This window comes from Sinocyclocheilus grahami, unplaced genomic scaffold (genome assembly GCF_001515645.1).
Source record: "Sinocyclocheilus grahami isolate Dianchi unplaced genomic scaffold, SAMN03320097.WGS_v1.1 scaffold546.1, whole genome shotgun sequence".
NCBI classification, from domain to species: Eukaryota; Metazoa; Chordata; class Actinopteri; order Cypriniformes; family Cyprinidae; genus Sinocyclocheilus; species Sinocyclocheilus grahami.
The window spans coordinates 630,210-650,442 of NW_015505725.1; the positions used below are offsets into that span (position 1 = coordinate 630,210).

A 20,233-nucleotide genomic window follows, 5' to 3' on the forward strand; every position below is an offset into this window, starting at 1 on the left:
TGTTAATAAGTTGTTATTTTCCATTGGAATTATCCTAAAAAACACAAACCAGTCAAATATCCTTGAGTTAACCTATTTAAGCAATAACATTTTTGCTGTTAAAAATAATATCCTGGATGTACTAGCGGTTGGCAGGCAAACAGGAAATCATATTATCCTCTTCAGAGACACAGGACAGGTTGTTTCTACTGTACCAGCGAGTCTCCCTGCTCTCCCTTTAACACACAGTGTTTTGTTCCCCTTCCTCTTTCGAATAATTGATTTGATTACACGAGCGAGGGAAACTCTTTAAATCTAGCTCCGCTGTTTACAGAAGAGTTGTTGGAAGATATGCAAATCACTTTTGCAAAATGAATATTTGCATGGAAACTCCCTAGTGCAGAAAACTAGTCTCTGATGACGACAAATTTAAAGTGTATCTGTAAAAATAGTTGCTCTATTCCTGTCTGTAAAACATCAAGCGTAAAGACAGACAGACACAATAACAGAGCAGAAGACATTTTTAAACACACTGCAAAAAGTCAAGTTTACTCACTGTTTGTCTGCTCCAGTTGAACCATAAATCTTAGTCCCTTTAATTATAATGTAGTAACCAAAACTAACTTGCTCAGACTCTGAAAAGACTTTACAAAACCCGCTAAATATCCTGTTTAAAGAGTTAGTTCACCCAAAAATGAAAATTCTGTCATTAAATTCTCACCCTCGTGTTGTTCCAAACCCGTAAGACCTTCGTTCATCTTCGGAACACAATTTAAGATATTTTTGATGAAATCTGAGGGCTCTCTGACCCTCCCATAGACAGCAAGGTAACTACCATGGTCAAGGTCCAGAACAGTACCAAGAAGATCAACAAAGTAGTCCGTGTGACATCAGTGGTTCAACTGTAAAGTTACGAAGCTACGAGAATACTTTTTTGCACAAAGAAAACAAAAATAACGACGCATTCACGACAGTATCATGACGCGAGCGTGTGGCGGCGCTGACCCAGATCCGGCGTAACGATCGCGTCATGATACTGTCGTGAACGCGTGTCCACAAGTGACGCAGTAGAGACAAAAATCTGGAATAAAGTTGTTATTTTTGTTTTCTTTGCGCAAAAAAGTATTCTCCTAGCTTCGTAACTTTACAGTTGAACCATTTCTTTGTTGATTATCTTGGTACTTTTCTGGACCTTGAACGTGGTAGTTACCTTGCTGTCTATGGGAGGGTCAGAGAGCCCTCAGATTTCATCAAAATATCTTAAATTGTGTTCCAAAGATGAACGAAGGTCTTACGAGTTTGGAACAACACGAGGGTGAGTAATTAATGACAGAATTTTCATTTTTGGGTGAACTAACCCTTTAACTGAAAAAAAAGCATTACGGAAGTAAAATGTGTTCTTCTACCAATAAGATGAAATAATTGTATATGTTATAAACATATAATAATAATCGTATCACAATACATTCTCTGAAAATCGTATGCAATGTTGCTTTTCTGGTAAAAGTTATTTAAAAGCTAGCTTTAAGGATTTGTAGCTATTTACTGGAAACAAGTCAACTATATTGATTTATGTTTTGTTGTTTACTTCTGTTAAACATTTTTGTTATTCTTTTATTATATACAGGTAAAATATCTCTTTAAGATAAAACTTCTTAAATTAATCCTCTTCAACAAAAAGATGATTTTTCTTTAAAAATTACATTTCATCAGTAGGCCTTAAATAATAAATATAAAATGTATATATTTTTTAATTAAATATAAAACAAATTTTGTTTTAGTATGACAGCCGGCATAGTATGCCAAAATATTCTGTCATCATAATATCATTGTGTTTAACTGAGATCTTTTTTGCTTATTCTTGTATATATTGGTATATCAAAAAGTTAGTATTGAATTTACTTTGAGCCTTTACTGTAATGAAATCCAACTGTTGGCCTACCCCCTGTCTCTCTTTCTTTCTGTCTGTCTGTGCCTCTCTCTCTCTCTTTACTGGAAACAAGTCAACTATATTGATTTATGTTTTGTTGTTTACTTCTGTTAAACATTTTTGTTATTCTTTTATTATATACAGGTAAAATATCTCTTTAAGATAAAACTTCTTAAATTAATCCTCTTCAACAAAAAGATGATTTTTCTTTAAAAATTACATTTCATCAGTAGGCCTTAAATAATAAATATAAAATGTATATATTTTTTAATTAAATATAAAACAAATTTTGTTTTGGTATGACAGCCGGCATAGTATGCCAAAATATTCTGTCATCATAATATCATTGTGTTTAACTGAGATCTTTTTTGCTTATTCTTGTATAAATTGGTATATCAAAAAGTTAGTATTGAATTTACTTTGAGCCTTTACTGTAATGAAATCCAACTGTTGGCCTACCCCTGTCTCTCTTTCTTTCTGTCTGTCTGTGCCTCTCTCTCTCTCTCTCTGTTTACTCAAATCCTCCATCAGAGCAGAGATCACACACTCGTGAGTGGTATCATGTGTTATTGAGCGAAGTAGTCGTGACATAGCAGGGACAGTATTTGGCTCTCAGAGTAAAGCTAATAGTCAACAACCACGCTGGCCGCTTATAGGAACTTCAACAATGTGAATTCTGCTGATGTAAACGTACAGTTTTGAGCAAACGGTGCACAACTCCTCATGATTAATTTGTTGTTGTTCTTCTGTAACACATAACTGAGTAGCACTTTACTCTGTGGAGGTACTGTGTACAATTTGTGCCTCTCTCTCTCTCTCTCTCTCTCTCTCTCTCTCTCACTCTGTGTCTTTGTTTACTCAAATCCTCCATCAGAGCAGAGATCACACACTCGTGAGTGGTATCATGTGTTATTGAGCGAAGTAGTCGTGACATAGCAGGGACAGTATTTGGCTCTCAGAGTAAAGCTAATAGTCAACAACCACGCTGGCCGCTTATAGGAACTTCAACAATGTGAATTCTGCTGATGTAAACGTACAGTTTTGAGCAAACGGTGCACAACTCCTCATGATTAATTTGTTGTTGTTCTTCTGTAACACATAACTGAGTAGCACTTTACTCTGTGGAGGTACTGTGTACAATTATGCAAAAAGCAGGATGTCTGGGCCTGTTTAGATGTTACAATGCAGGAACTGACTTCTTGTTATATACATTCGTAATGCATATATGAATATTTTATGTGGCTGACACCATGGGGCAGGAAGTAGGAAGATGTTTGAGAGAGGAAGTCTATTAAATGGCAAATTCGTAAATCTGTGGATGTTAGAGTGCACTGATGTTTGAAATAAGCATATGTATGTGGGCCAGTGACGAAAAAGGGTTTTTAATCAATAAAAGTTGAGCTTTTTCATTATATTTATTTATTTATTGTAACTGAGCAAAAAATAATACATTTTTCTGAGCAAAAAAGAATACATTTTTACCATGACTTACAGAAAAAAAATTGTAATTCAGTGTAACAGTGTGGTTTGTATTCCAAAAAAAAAAAATCCTAGGCATATCAGGAACAATTGGATGACATTAAAAGACTATATTTAAGGATCACAGCCCCAAAAATATTAATTAATTGTGATTTTAAATCCTTGCCAAGCTTTGCCACTATCCTTTAAACCACTAGGTTTTACCCATTTGTCAGCAAGAAGTTTTTAATTTTTAAAAAATATAATAAAATTTTGTATGATCACTTATTCTTCTGTCTTTTGTTGTCCGTTGTTTAATTTTTATATAAATGTATATGTTATGTAAATATATCTGTTTACATAAAGATATCTGTTAGTATGTTGTTTCATTTTTAAATAAATATATCTGTTACGCTGAATGATGGGACATTATTTCACCCATATTTTGACATTTTATTTTCAAAAAAGTTATGTGAATCATTAAAGTAGACGCTTTCCTTTCATTTAATATGCTTTCTGTGCATATAAAATCACTTTTGTACATTTTATTTGATGCAAACACCAAAAATGGGATATTGAACCACATACAAGTGGGCTACAAAAGAGAAGATAAAGCCAGAAATGAAAGAGTTATATTAGTTGTAACATTAATATTGGTTATTACTGTAAAAACCACAATCACACACACACACGCACGCACACATACAAACAAACACACACTCGTCCTGTCAGTTCAAAGAGAATAATCTATCAATCAAACCACCCACAGGTGAGAGTATGAACCTGTATTTGATCGGTCTAAAGTGACTAAACTAGACTCTAAAATATAGCCAGTGTTGATTAAATTAACAGTGTGAATTAAATGATAGATTAACCATGTTCTCTACTTTTTTTCCATTCAAAGTTTTGAGTTAAAGCAGTGCAGTTCATAGACATGCTTTTACATTTTTCTTGAGGCTTCCCCTCCCGTATGCAAATTGTTCCATTGCACAATTGCCAAGTTCTTTGTGCAGCCTGTCTGACTTCCACACTCTAATTATCATGGATCTGAATTCACATTTCCCTAAAGGAAACCTTGCAAATAAATTCAAAATAACTTGTTCAGACATGTTCTCTCGTGATCTTGCCTTTCTGTCAGATAGGCTTATGTAATATAAAAGGGATAACTGATGACAACAGTTACATTTTTTTAAATTAATGCACACCCACAGTGGTAATAAAATGATGTGTTTACATCTGAGGTGTGCATTCATTTTTATTCAATGGGCAGTCAGAGACCAGTTATTCAACATATTATATGTTTAACAGATGTTTATCTCAGGCTGTTACTAGCTCAAAAAAAACCTTTGCTTTAGAATTTGTATTGATGACTGTTTCTAAGCAGTTATTTTGAGAAGAGTGAGTGATCGACTGAGTGTGATTACCTGCATCTGCTGTGGCTCTTAGAACTGTTGAGAGGTAGCGATGCCAAAAATAGCAAAGCAATTACTTTAACTACATTTCTCAGAAGCAAGGTGTTACAATCACTTTTTTAAAAAATCATGTTGCTTTAATGCTTTTCAGTAGCAAAACTATTTTGATTACATAGAATAATGGAAGGATAGATATAAGTACAGAATGATGGATGGATAAATAGAAGTACAGAATGATGGAAGGATGGATGAATAGATAGAAGTACAGCATGATGGAAGGATGGATGGATAGATAGAAGTACAGAATGATGGATGGATGGATGGAAGTACAGAATGATGGATGGATGGAACAACAGAATGACAGAGAGAGCGATATACAGAATAATAGATAGAATAATAAAACGTTATAGACAGACAGCGAGTGAGAGACAGACAGACAGACAGACACAGTATATATATATATATATATATATATATATATATATACACACATATACATAATGCTGCTTTGTGACAATATTTATGATCATTATAATTACAAATTTTATATATATTATATATATATTAGCCAAATAAAGGGATCATACAAAATGCATGTTATTTTTCATTTAGTACTGTCCTGAAAAATATATTTTACATTCAAAAATGTTACATTAAAGATATATATCTTATTTTATAAAATCAACATATTTTGTCTCTGATTTTCTGCAGACCCCCTATATAGTCTCTGACATGTAAACTAAGGTTAATTAATGATGTTAAATAATGTTTTGCATCATAAATGTTATTAGACACTCACAGCTGGAGCACTGACCAATCAGCATCCAGCACTGGAATTTTAAAGCCCATCAAATTCCACTAATTATTTTGGGATTTGAGATAAAAGCTATGACTGCAGGCAATTTTCCTTGACTATGTGTCTGCCTCATTATCCTGTTTGTTTGCATTTATTGTGATATGCATTGTTTCATGTAATTGGACACATGGCGCTTCTCCACTGACCTATTTTTCTGCATTGTTTGTGATCAGGCGTCTCAGAACAGGGGCTTCTGTAAGGATATGTGGCTTGAAGCCGTGAATCCACTCCAACCTTCCGAACTCTGCGTCGCTCGTATCACTCAGGTCAAAGGTCGACTTCTCTGGCTCAGACTGGAAGGTAAGAATGAACACAGCATGTACGTTAACCTTCTTTGCTTATTATTTAATAGAAATCTCTCAAGGCCATGATCTTGCAGTTAATACCAAAAGATATGACATACTGACATATGTTGTTGACAGTTTTCACCTCTGCTGTCTGTCTTTGTCTTGAGGTCTGACCAAGCCATTACCGGATTGTATAGTGGATGTTGAGAGTATGAATATCTTCCCTGTGGGCTGGTGTGAAGCTAACGGCTGTCCACTAACACATTTACTAAAGACAGTCTGTGAGTCTTATGGATTCTTTTATGTCTGTGACCACAGCATATGCGTTCAGCCTGACATTTACTTTATGAAAAGGAACATATTTAAATGCTGCAACAAATTTGGCTTTTTTTAGCCACACAACCCTAAAACAAAGCACAATGCAATGTGTAATTCGGAAATACGGAAAAATAAAAGACAAAACAAGCGTGAAAAAATAAATCCTGACAATTCCTTCATACACACTGTTTGTGCAGACTTTATTCCTGCTGTAAAATGTTTAATTATTTATGCATTGCTATTTGTAAATGAAATTTTTATAAAAATTCTTGTGTAGTAAGACTGGAAAATTCATGGAAATTCCATGGTGAAACGTTTTGAAGGACACTGATATTTCATGTTAAAATATTTGACTTGAAAATATACGGCTATGTGAAAAAGGACATTTCACCAATGAGATCAGTGCAACAGGATGACAATATACTATAAACCAAGACAACTTTAATAAGACCTGTTGTATGTCACCTCTCACTTATACATATACAGTGCATACCTTACTCTGCTCTTTGAAAGCAAACCAAACAAGATTTGTTTTTATCATTTTATGGCATTTTCAGAGAACAGAGAAAAATCCTAGAAATTTCCCTATTTTCCCCGGTGAGTCATGTTTTTGTATGGTATGTTTCAGGCCTGCCTCAGAAGAAGATTGCTGTTGTTCAGCCTGAGAAACAGTGAGTAGATGTACTCGTGGACATTTTTAACCATGAGTCTTTGTTTGTGTCTAAATGTGTCATGCATGTGACTCATCTACTTCTGGTTTTCTTCTGTTTCTGTTGTCCAAAATATATATTGATGCTGTATTTTTCTGTAGTTTTGAATAGGATGGTAATAGCTTGATTTGAATTGATTGATTGATTGATTGATTGGTTGGTTGGTTGGTTGGCTGGCTGATTGATTGGTTGGTTGATTGATTGATTGATTGATTGATTGATTGATTGGTTGGTTGGTTGGTTGGTTGGTTGATTGATTGATTGATTGATTGATTTTAGGTTGGTCCCCTCACAGCCTCCGGATGCCCCTCTTAACCTGTGTTCATCCATCGCCATGGATACAGGTTTTACATATTTACTACATAGTCTACCAATAATTCCATCAGAGCTTTGCATTTACAGTACAGCCAATTCATTTTAATTCATGTCAACCATTGGCTTCAGAACTGGATTTTATGCTAATTATTGCTAATCTACTGCATGTATGTGTTGTCTAGGATTGGTGAATGGAAAGTACAGTTGTTCTCAGCTCTTCATCAATCATCGCTGTTTCTCTGGTCCGTATCTCAACAAAGGCCGAATCGCTGAGTTACCAAAGGCCGTGGGGCCCGGCAAGTGTGCTGTAGTCCTCAAAGAGGTACAATCCTCTCTTATATTGGTAGTTGACTTGTTGCAAATAATAAAGAATTTTAGCTTTTTTACATTTACATGAATGCACAGCATAAATAAAAGTGTAGATGCTGAATCTGAAAGTTTTTCCCCCCATTTTTAATCAACTATTTGTCTTTACTAGTTTCTAGACATTTTAAATAGGGTGTGATAATTTAATTACAATTCTACATTAAAATGAGGTAATAAAAGTTATGCTGTTTATGAGCAGTTATATGAGTTTAGTTGATTTCATATCAACTGCCCACTAGCTGTAGTGCATATGCACACGTGTTTGTGTGTTGGTGTGTTTGAATTTGTTTGTATATATTTATTCATTGAATGCATATCATGATGTATTCATAGTGATGTTATTTTCTCACAGATTCTGACAATGTTAATAAACTCAGCTTATAAACCAGGCCGTGTGCTCAGAGAACTACAGATGGTGGAAGACCCACAGTGGAACTGTCAGGAGGAAACCCTGAAAGCCAAGTATGAACACACACATTCATGTTTACTTAGTTATCTAAATGAGAATATACCAGAGACATTGATTCTTTTCATACAAAGCTAATTAAAATGTACACAGACTAAACCTACCCATAAAAGAATAGGTTTTGTATTTGTAGAATTAAAAACATTATAATTGGTTTTGTTAAACAGCGATGTCAAATGGAGGATTTGTCTGACTTAGCTTACTTCCTATGACATAGCATAAGACAAATTATCAGATTGATGTAATTGTACTTGTATGTGGAAATATCTATAACATTTTTAATAGTGTTTATATACATATGTGACCCTGGACCACATAATCAGTCTTAAGTGTCAATTTTTCGAAATTGAGATTTATACATCATCTGAAAGCTAAATAAATAAGCTTTCCATTGTATTGTTAGGATATGACAATATTTGGCCGAGATACAACTATTTGAAAATCTGGAATCTGAGGGTGCAAAAAAATCTAAATATTGAGAAAATCGCCTTTAAAGTTGTCCAGATGAAGTCCTTAGCAATGCATATTACTAATCAAAACTGAAGTTTTTAAATATTTACGGTAGGAAATTTACAATATATTTTCATGGATCATGATCTTTATTTAATATCCAAAAATTATATTTAATGATTTGTCCAGATGAAGTCCTTAGCAATGCATATTACTAATCAAAACTGTTTTTAAAGTTTTTAAGTTTTTAAATATTTACGGTAGGAAATTTACAATATATTTTCATGGATCATGATCTTTATTTAATATCCAAAAATTATATTTAATGATTTTTGGAATTAAAAAAAATCTATAATTTTGACCCATACAATGTACTTTGGCTATTGCTACAAAGATACCCCAGCGACTTAAGACTGGTTTTGTGGTCTAGGGTCACATATATACATACATATATATATATATATATATATACATATTGTGTGTTAGTAGCTAATAGTCATTCTGCCAATTAAATTATTTTTTGTTGATTTATTTGAAGTCACTCAACTCTAATAGATGACTTTGTTTAGGGGTAAAATTGTGTGGTTGGACCAATGTAATAATAATAATTATTATTATTATTATTTTTATTTACTTTTATAAATAATAAATCAATTCTATTAAGTATTTTTAATCCACATTGTTCTTAACTATAATTTACAATTAATTACAGTTCTATAGTGGTATATTACAGGTCTATATAATAGCTGAAAAGAGAGAAATAATAAAAATTTTACTTAAAAAAATGTTACTTCTTTTGTATGGAATCCTGTTTCTGCCATAGTAAAAATGTTATTGCAACTTTTTATTTTATTTATTCTGACTTTTTTCTTGCAATTGTGAGTTTATATCTCACAAATGTGAGTTTATATCTTGAAATTGCGTTGTTTATGTCTCCCAATTCTGAGAAAAATGTATTCTGAATTTGCGAGATATAAACTCAGAATTCTGACATTTGTGACCCTGTCTGTGAAATCCAGGCTAAAGTCTCAAAAAATTAATTATGAGATAATAACAAGCATCAAAATTTGATTTGAACCATTAATTTCACTATGATTTCAATCTTTGACATGGCCTTACTGAGTCAGTATTAAAGATATCAAGGTTACATTTTCACAGAATGTTCTTTACATTATGAAGGATGATTTTTTTATAAAACAGTTAATCACACAAAAAAACAAGACTTTAGCTGGGTTTTCACAGGCAGAGTCACATTTTATCTCACAATTCTGAGTTTTATTGCAACTTTTCTCAGAAATTGTGAGATATAAACGCTCAATTATTAGTTCATAAGTCGAAATTGCAAAATACAAACTCGCAATTCAGAGGAAAAAAGTCACAATTGCAAGGTGTTAACTCGCAATTATGAGTTTATAACTTTCAATTGTGAGATAGGAAAAAAAGTCAGAATTGCGAGATGTACACATGCATTTGCGAGAAAAAAAGCCAGAATTGTGAGACAATTGCTTTTTTTTAATTCTGTGGCGTTAACAAGCTTCCATACTATTGTCTGATGACTTAAGCTAATAATTTCTTTTAACCTGTTCATTAAAAAGACTTTCCAATACTATTGGAGTCTGTGTGTGTATAAATCTAAAAGCAAAAATATTACTGATAATTTAGCAAACATACAAAATTAAAGTGCATTCATAATGAACAGAGAGCTTTCTTTCATTTGCATAATGAGATTTTAAGACAGCTGATTTGGATAGTCATGTGTATGTGAGCTGAATATCTAAAATGTTTCATTTTCATAATGTTCTTGATGGTGGAAGCACGTTTGTTTGTTTATAGATATAAAGGGAAAAGCTATCGGTCCAACATGAGGATCGTCCGAACAGCAGATCAAGTGTCTGAGTTTTGTCGTCGAGTATGCGAGAGACTTCAGTGTTGTCTGAATCTTTTCGGTCCAACAATCGTGTCCGACAAGTGCCCTGAAAACTGCTTCAGTCAGACCAAGACCAAATACAGTGAGTGTTTTATTCCATTATGGTGATGAAAAGTGATGTTTGCTCTAACTTGGAATTAAAATGACATGTTTCACATGAGCAAGGTATCATTTTCTCCAGAAACACACACAGATACACTGAGACTCAAATGTAGCTTGCTAACTGTCAATAATCATACGTGTGTGTGTGTGTGTACCTTTATGCCTGATGTAGCATATTACAAGAAGAGGAAAGTTGGTCGGCCAAGTTTAGGGGATGGTGACATGACCAAACCAGCACGACGGCGGAAGAAACGCAAAGCCATCTTTGTCCAGAAGAAACGGCGCACTTCCATTGTAGGATACCAAACCACAGAGTCAGCTCAGGTTTGCCAAACCACATGAACCCAGACAAAAACACACTCAGAAACATTCACTTGCAACTCACTTGTAACTACTGAAACATACTCTTAGCAAGTAAGCAAATGCAAACGCATATACAGAGATGGCCATTAATGCATGAAAATAAAAATACAAAATACTGTGTGGAAAAATTTATTTAAATTAGGGCTGCACGATAAATCGAAATGGAATCGAGATCGCGATTCGACAGAAGCTGCGATTGTCATGCGTATCTTTCAGTAAAGCACGGTTCTGTGATCAGCAGTAAATCTCCATCCAAAGGCCAGAGGGCGCTCTCGCGCTGAAACTCCTGCATCGCTGCAGCTGAATAAACAGAAGATTCAACTGCATTCATTGATTTAATGTGACTAATAAACACACGACTACGGCAATATACGGTTTATCGGAGTTCTTATTATTATAATTTTCATTAAAATAAAGTATATTTATAATGTAATTCCTTTATCACTGCTTAACTACTATGAAATATGTTGTGCCTTATTCTGTGTAAGAAGCCACATCATCTCACAGAAGGATTTATTTCAAACACTCGACTGACGTTATGAAGTGAGTTTGGAGTAAAAATATGTTATTAAATGTGGTATTTTCACATGCTTTCAGATGGAGCAGCATTTACTTCACAGAGCTGTAGTTCATTGAGAAGCTATGCAAACAGCTGTCCTTATCGCGAACGATTTCTTCGATTTAAGAATCGAGCAATAAAATCGTCTTTAATTTTTTTGAGTAGCTCGTCAGTGAACTATGGCTCTGTGTAGTAAATGCTGCTCCATCTGAAAGCACGTGATGATGATTTCCTGCTGATTACAGAACCGTCATTACTATCAAAATGTGCATAACAATCACATTCGATTAATCGTGCAGTCCTAATTTAAATACAAATACAGTATTTTGAAAATACATGTGAAATTGGCCATCCAATGTAGGTATCTCTATAGGCTGAAATCTGTCTGGACCTATTCATAGTTTTCAGTCATGTGACTGGCTTGAAGTCCTGGAGGGCAAAACATCCATAGAACTGCTGCACAAGCCTGTCAATTTTCTATCTGTTCCAATCCAAAAACATTTAGATCACCTCTCAAAAGAATAAAAACAAAGATATGTGAACAAAATGCAAGTTTTGGCCATTTGCAATCCATGTAAAGCACCCGCCGCAATATTTCAATCACTAAAAACAGTGGTACATTCTAAAACGTTTAATGTGAAATCACTTAAAAACAGTGATATTAAAAGATCAAATTCAGTTTACACCTTATTGATGATGCGTGCTTTATTAAATTAATAATAATAAATGTATTATTAAACTTTGCGCATTGCGTTCCTGTTTTTCCACGCAATTCTAAAAACTTCCAAGTTAGTTTTTCTCCATTTGCGCTCAAGACTACAAGTTTTTTTCTTGAGAGAATGGGTATTACTGTTGTACCATGGCGCAGTACATTTTTCTCTCACATGTAAGTGTGTGATGTCACATAAAAACTATGGGCTCTATCATGCGCGATGCAAGTATTTTTTGCTAGTTTTAGCCTGACGCAGTTGTCATTTTCACGTCCTGCGCCATGTTGTTTAAATAGCAAATGCATTTGCACCCATTTGTGCGGCCATGGGCATGCTGGTCTGAAAACGAGGTGTGTTCAGGCGCATTGTTGGCACGTTGCTATTTAGACCAACAAAAACCTGGTCTAAAGTCTGGTGTAATATTTTTATTTTTATTTTTTTGTTATTTAAAGAGCGCGTTAGTAATATGCACCTATAGTGCGCGTACACTTTGCTTATTACACACACAGGGACGCGCAGCAGCACACAAACATTTTTAAAAATGAAAAATTAAAGGATTAAAATGGAAAAGATTAATATTGTGTACATACATATAAAAATGCCTACATGTCATAATGGATAGTCTTTGCATGTATCAGAATTATGCGCACAAGCAGATCCGTTCTCTCACTAGAGAAGCGTTCAGTTTTTTCGCTTGTGAATTTTAAGCGAATCCGCCATGGCGGGAGCGCAACTGGCTTTTAAAGGGGATGGGAGATGAGACTCTGATTGGTTTATTGCACGTTACGCCCAAAACACACCCATTACTCATTAAGAGAATAGGGACAACCCGTTTAGACAATGCGCCGGGTGTGCCGCCGCCGACCATTTTTCCCGTCCTTAAACTAGCAAAAGTGGATTCGGACATGCCCTAAACGCAATGCGCTTAGATCGTCAAAATAGGGCCCTATGAATTCTGAATGCAAAAAAAACTGCTTAGAAACATTTTTACCTACCTCTTCACTTCCCCTGCCCTGTAGGAAATACAAAACTACAAAACTAAAAAGACCTAAAAAAAACCCGTTTTATATTTATTTAATGTAAAGTTTGTTTTGTTGTATATAAAGTTTATTCAAATTAGAAAGTTTATCTAAAATATAAATTTTTAAATTAGAATTCATTTAAATATCATTTAAAACTATAACTTTTTTTTTTTGGATGAACAATAAAAGCTGAAGATGTTTTGTGGTGTACTGTGCCATTCATCAGTGTTTGTGTCAGTATTGTAATCAATAATCAGTATTGTTCAATTTAGTGTTATACAGATGTTATCATAAGTCATACAGTATGTTTTGTTCTAATGTCACAAGTCATAATCTCAGGTTTACTGAGTTTTACACAAATCTTAGATTCATTTGTGTGGATTTAAGTAGTGTACTTTCACATTTTCACATGTATCCTCCAAAACGACCCACAACATTATCAGTTTATGTGAAGAAATACATTTATTCATAAACTTCTCACAAAAGGATTGTTTGACAAACGACTCTGCAAACTACTTCCTCTCACCGCTGCTTTCTGATGGTTTGGAGAACTATTTCTCCGCGTCGCCCCCCTGTCGTTTCACAGAATTATACAAAGGTGAGCAAGTGTAAAAAGTGTGAAGAAAGTGTCAAAAAAGCAGCGTCCGTTAAGAGGCAGGCGGAAGTAAAAACAAGGCTTCAACTGCACAAACCGCTTCCACTACGACCGAAAGTGATTCCACCAATGGCCAGCGTCCAGTGTGAAAGGGCCTTTAAGTCAAAAGTGTAGAGCTACTTGTCAGTGATCCACTCAGTCTCAGAGCGCACAACAAAAAAACGGCCTGCCAACGTACGAGTGTGAACTTGAATTTCCTTTCGAGGCATACTGCACTTATAATAAGTGCAACTGCACCAAGCACATCACATTCTATTACTCAACCATTCATCCATGCTTCTTTTTCCACTCCAACATTTTCCCTCTAAAAGCTGCACAGATATATTTGCTTATACTTGCCCGATAGGCCTTTTTCTATGCAAACGATTTAGCCGAGCAATGGTAAATGTGACTGGCACCTTAAGATCCAGTGTAACCCTGTCCCTGTGTCTTTATAGGATAGTGATTATTACTATGATGATGAGGAAGAAGATTTTGAGGAGTGGGGCAGTGAGGTAAGTTCCAGCTCACCACGTGAGGAGACCTCTGCCCACTCCTTCAAGGACGTCCCGAGGAGAGGAAGACCACCACGCCGTGCTGCTCTTCAGCGCAGGGCAACCCATCCAGAGCCAGAGACCTCAGACAGATCCTCTCCCAGAAGAACCACACGCTCTGTTTCTTACAGCCAGAACCAGACGGCCAAAAACACACACACAAAGGTCAAATATCCACATAGACCTTTTGTATAAATTATTTCCCAAATGTATTATCTGTAATTTTTAATGTATGCCTAGAGTTGAATTGTATTAGATAAAGTGAACTGTGCTTGTGTGCATATGTAGACTGAGAGTTTTGAAGAGCAAGATCGTCTGGTGTTAGAGAGGAATCCTCTGGAATGGAGCGTCTCTGATGTGGTTGACTTCATCACATCCACAGATTGTGCCTCTCTAGCAAAGATATTCCAAGAGCAGGTACAGGACACTAACTAACCTATCATTTGGCCCTTCTTTGAGGCCTACTTCAAATCAAGTTATCAAGAAAATGATCAGATTTCTTAGTGCAGTAAGAAAGATTAGAAAATATTGATTATTTTAGATTTTATTTTAACGGTTGAAAATGATTGAAAGATTTAATATTGCAGACTTCTGTAAATATGCTAAATAACATTTGTTCAGTCTTTTATTTTATTTTTGTATTTTAAATTGTCAAAGATTGTGATTTTTATGTAATTTTATTATTTTCACAATTGATGTTAAAATATTGAAGGATATATATTAAAAGGCCAATCAGTGTTTTGTCAAAGATTATTATTTTTTATTTTATTATTTTCTAAAATTCAGATACTCAAAGGCTGATTGTGACTGATTGATTTTTTTTAATAATGCAGACTTCAATTAATTAAACTAAAAATACATATTATTTTATTTTATTGTAATTTAAAATGGTCAAAGATTGATGATTGTTTTTATGTTATTTATTATTTTTACATTTTTATTATAATTATTATTGTTGCAGGAAATATTAAAATCAGTGAGTAAATTGTCAAAGTTTATTATATGTTTTTAGTATTCTTATTTTGTTATATATTAAACTAAATAAAATATATTTCTGTATATATTTTATTTTCATAATTTACATTTTTCATAATTTTCATTTATAAAATATTATCATTATTTTTATATTGCATGCTATATTAAAAGGCTAATCAGTGTACAGTCAGTATGACATCTGTGACAGAGCGCATCTAGAATGCATTGCTTTTTATTAAAGTGCCCCTGTTATGGGTAATGAAAAGTTCATATTTTGGTTTTGGGACGACAACAGGCTGACATACATCATGCATGCAAGGTCAAAAAACACTTTCATTGTCTTATAATATGCATTTATTTTTACCTTATTTGCTCAACGACTCCCAAGCGATTCGTTTAACGATTCATTTTTCCAAACCCCTCCTTTGCATGATATCTGTGGTGATTGATCCAATTGATCTCATTTTCATTTCATAATGCCTGATAAAGCGATGCATTTATTTTTACCTTATTTGCTCAACGACTCCCAAGCGATTTGTTTAACGATTCATTTTTCCAAACCCCTCCTTTGCATGACATCTGTGGTGATTGATCCAATTGATCTCATTTTCATTTCATAATGCCTGATAAAGCGGCGTTTGTAAGCGCAGTGCTGCTTTGTGTACAGCGTTACCGGGGAAACCGCTATTTTTACTGCTCCAAAAGGGCACCTAGTGGCAAAGAATGAATTTGCATTTTCATTCAGACCAATGCGAAAAGACCAACAAGTGGGCGGACAATATGCTAATGTTTCATGTTGACATCAACATGAAACGGCTTGGGATTCGTTTTAAAAACGACTCGTTTCAATGATTCAGAGTCGACGCTTTCTTTTGAGAGACAATAACTTTATACACGGTGCACTTTCAGATTTAAAACGTTGCAGGATGTTTTCATTCACTTAGAGCTCTGTTACACACTGCATGAAAGGTAATTTTCAAAAATCCATAATAGAGCACTTTAAAATCATAATTGACCCTTTTTACTTTACTAATGTTCTATACTGCAGCTTAGAAAACGTAACAAATTCAAATGAAAATGAAAATGCACACAGATACAAACCTAAGAATCATACATTTGCAATCAGGGTGTGCAAGACTGAAGCAAACAAGAACAAGCAAAACCAGTAAAACAAATCTAATATTTATGCTAACCTGTACACCTTTTTTCCTTCTCAAGGACATTGATGGACAGGCCCTGTTGCTGCTGACGCTTCCTACAGTCCAGGAATGTATGGACCTAAAGCTCGGTCCTGCCATCAAACTCTGTCATCAGATCGAGCGAGTCAAAGTAGCCTTCTACTCCCAGTTTGCTAACTAAGCTAACTTTCTGCCTCAGTGGACATAAATCAACAGAGACCTATGTATTGTACTCAGGGGATATAAAGAGTCATTCCATCCATCAGGAAGCCTCAGGTTGCCTCATACCGAATGGATTTTTTTCCTATCATTTGCCTTCAATCTGAGATTTAGTTATGGAACATGACATTATTTCTGCTTTCCTGCTAAAGAAAACAGTTTAAAGGTGAAGGTTGCTGGTCTTAGCTGGTTTGAGCTGGTCTACCTGGTCTCCCAGCCTAGTCAAACTGGTGTTTAGAGGATTTAACTGGATGGCCAGCTGGTAAAGTACCAAAAACCTCTTTAAAGCCATCAAAATAGACCAGCTTCAACAACCTTACACTCTTGAAAATAAAGGTTCCAAAAGGGTTTTTTCTTAGTGTGAAGAACGTTTTAAAAAACTCTAAAGAAACTTTTTCCACTATAAAGAACTTTTGAATGGAAAGATTCTGTGGATTAAACAATGCTTCTCCTTACTCTGTTTATGTCGTAAGTGAAATTTGATGTACTGCGACTATTGAAAATCATTTGAAATTTGTGTCAGCACGTCATAAATAGAACGCGGCGGCAGTTTACTGTCAGGGATTTGTTGTGACGCGCCGCATCCAGTGTAGACAGCATCACTGATTATAATGAGTTCTATAGACTGATCTATATATAATAAATCTCTATTATAGAGTGGTATCAGTGGTTCTATAGTATTTTGTCGCGCCGCGCCAATCGTGATTTCCCTTATAAAGATTCACGCTTCGGCCACACCCCCTAACTCTTCCCCCACACCCCTCCCCCCGCCCGCCCCCACCGGTGTCATCGTCCATCGCGATGTTTCACTGTAGACATCGTCCGATGCCAACTTTGTAGACATCGCCCAACCCTACCGTGAATGTTAAAGCATCGATGCCAATAAAGAATCTTTATTTTTTGAGTGGTGAGTCCTTTAAGAAGACTAACCAAACAGTCTAGAGGAGGTTTAGGTTTGGTTGGAGTTCCAGCAGTTTCACAAGAACGTTTAAACGTTAGGATGAAGACAGCATTGAAGATCTCCATGGGCATAAGGACACATCTAAACAGAAAGGCGGTTTAACTGTGAAAAACCTCCAACCCCTGAGTTCACTATTATTCGTCTTTTAAGACCAAATTATATTTATAATGGCGAATTACATATGAAGTATTAACTTCGGAAGTGAACTAATATATTTGTAATATTTATTTTGTTCTGATAAACTATTTTTATAATGTTTGTTTAGGAGGTTAGTGGCAATTTAACACCTGAAAAAAAATCTGCTTTTGGCAACTTAGGCATTATGAATTAGGGAATATTATTAATATCAGGACTGATATTTGATATAAACTTATTGTGTGTTAAACTTATGTTGTGTGTGTGTGCTGAGTTGTGCATGAATGTTGGGGTTCATGCATACACACATACATAACTCTACACACATTAGTTTTCCCAAAAATACATGCCTTTTCATTGTCTCACGCATAATTTGTTTCTCTTTAAAATTCAAGGGCAAGTGCTTTTTTTTTTTTTGAGGAGCTGCCTTTTGTCATGGCCTATCTATATTGTATGTAAATGTAATGTTTGACCTATGCAAAATTGGATATGTTTTCTATATGTTTGTTGTTGTAATGAGTTTCATAGTGATATATTTTTTACTTCACTCTGTTGTACGACACTTACCTTGATCACAAGTAGAGTGTATTCAAATTTGATTAACTGCTGTTGAAATATTTTCAATCATCATTTTATCCATTTCCAATGCTTAAAACATTGCAATAATTAAAAATGGTTCATGTTTGAAAGTCCCGAAAATATAAACTGCACCAGCTGTCCATTATTTTGACTCACTGCTCAATTTGCAAGTACAAACAAAAATGGCATAGAGTGTGCTTTCAGTAGAAGTCTACAGGGCAAGGCACTCTAAGGGGATTTAAAGCACAAATGAAAAATTATTTTATCATATTAGTCTCTTGTATGATGTTTAATAACTGTTGCTGAACTTAAGCAGAAGTGTATTTTAGTGTACATCTTAGTGCAGTGTTTTGCCCTATAGGCTTTCATTGCAAATGCATTCTTGTAAATCTACTTATATTCTGTGGTTAATCAACAGTGTCAGACACCATTCATAAATTGTGTATTAAAAATAGCAGCTTGCATAGTTTATACTTATCTGTTTTCCAGAGAATTTGAAACAAATGTGAACTTATTCACACTAATACGAACATGATTTCCAGGAAACATTAGGCAACGTAATGTGGGCTATTTACAGCACAACCCACTCAGCTGTTGGTCAAGTTTAAAACATGGTGATATTACATAACCACTAGAGGGGTTTTTCATGAACAATTCTCTAATTTTACAAAGCAGGTTCTTGTTTGGCACAGAACTATATATATTATATTAAGTGTCTTCTATTGAGTCTAACTGTGAACCTATTTGTACTACTGCCACTTCTCATGGTTACCATGGCGACATTATTTCAAAGGTATGCTGCATGTGGCTCCACCAGTGATGTGTCTGACCACAATCGAGATGTTTCTCATAGTTGAGGAGCCCACTTTAATTTTAGTGAGCCACATTTCAAAGACAGCATGGCTAAAAAACACACACACACACTCACAAACAAATAAGATCTGTTTAATATCTCAGTTTCTAATAGATAATGTCATTAAATGGGAAACAAATTAAGACTGTTGGCTAAGTCTTCAACTTATCAGATGTTTCTCCTGAGGAAGCAAAAATTCCCAGGTGCGTCTCCTAGAGTTTCAACAGAAATGTCAATAATCCTTCAAAAAGTCTGCAATCAAATGTTCAAGGTCTCAGAATGAACTCAGTAAAATTCTCATAAAATATGTCAGTTTCTCATTGGTATCTATTTGTTGTTTTTCTTAAAGGGATAGTGTGAAGAGTGGGGGCGGGGCCGAGAGCCGTGGGAACGGAGCGAGGCCGGTGGAGTAATTGATAACGAGCGACACCTGCACCACTCACCGGTCTCGAGTCACACGGAGGAGCTCCGGAAGGATAAAAGGAGGAGCTACGAGAGTGAAAGACGAGAGAGGACCAGGCCTGGATTTTGTTTTGTGTTTTGGTTGTGCGCGACAGTCTGTCGCGCTATTTTGTATTTGTTTATTTTATTAAAGTTTTCTTTGAGCGTTCGCCGGTTCCCGCCTCCTCCTTCCCGAACTACGAACTTTGTTACATTGGTGCCGAAACCCGGGAGGAAGGAGGGACACGCTGTCAGAGAGCCCTCGCTGCTGAGGGGGGTCGCGGTGCTGAAGAGATCGATGAGAGGCGGTGGTGCTGGAACGATGGAAGACAAAGTGGGATGGAGGAGCCATCGCCGTTCGCCAGGAGGCGGAGAAGCGGTGGGTCGTCCACCAAATATGTCCAGTGCCATCACATGGCATCGCGAGTGAGAGCCTCTCAGCTGGTTGAGGACCAAGCGGCAGTGTGTCCGGGA

General features: G+C 35.3%; 1 protein-coding gene across 1 annotated transcript in view; it reads left to right on the plus strand.

Moving 5' to 3' along the window:
• Positions 1–17,346, plus strand: part of LOC107555819 (scm-like with four MBT domains protein 2) — a 32,945-nt gene extending 15,599 nt beyond the window's left edge. The window contains exons 4-14 of the mRNA XM_016238718.1: positions 5,809–5,935; positions 6,090–6,203; positions 6,869–6,911; positions 7,230–7,294; positions 7,448–7,587; positions 7,984–8,093; positions 10,381–10,556; positions 10,749–10,900; positions 14,323–14,583; positions 14,707–14,835; positions 16,612–17,346. Coding sequence (XP_016094204.1) covers positions 5,809–5,935; positions 6,090–6,203; positions 6,869–6,911; positions 7,230–7,294; positions 7,448–7,587; positions 7,984–8,093; positions 10,381–10,556; positions 10,749–10,900; positions 14,323–14,583; positions 14,707–14,835; positions 16,612–16,752 — 1,458 coding nt within the window. The 3' untranslated portion in view covers positions 16,753–17,346. The remainder of the gene's footprint in view (positions 1–5,808; positions 5,936–6,089; positions 6,204–6,868; positions 6,912–7,229; positions 7,295–7,447; positions 7,588–7,983; positions 8,094–10,380; positions 10,557–10,748; positions 10,901–14,322; positions 14,584–14,706; positions 14,836–16,611) is intronic.
• Positions 17,347–20,233: the final 2,887 nt, after the last annotated feature.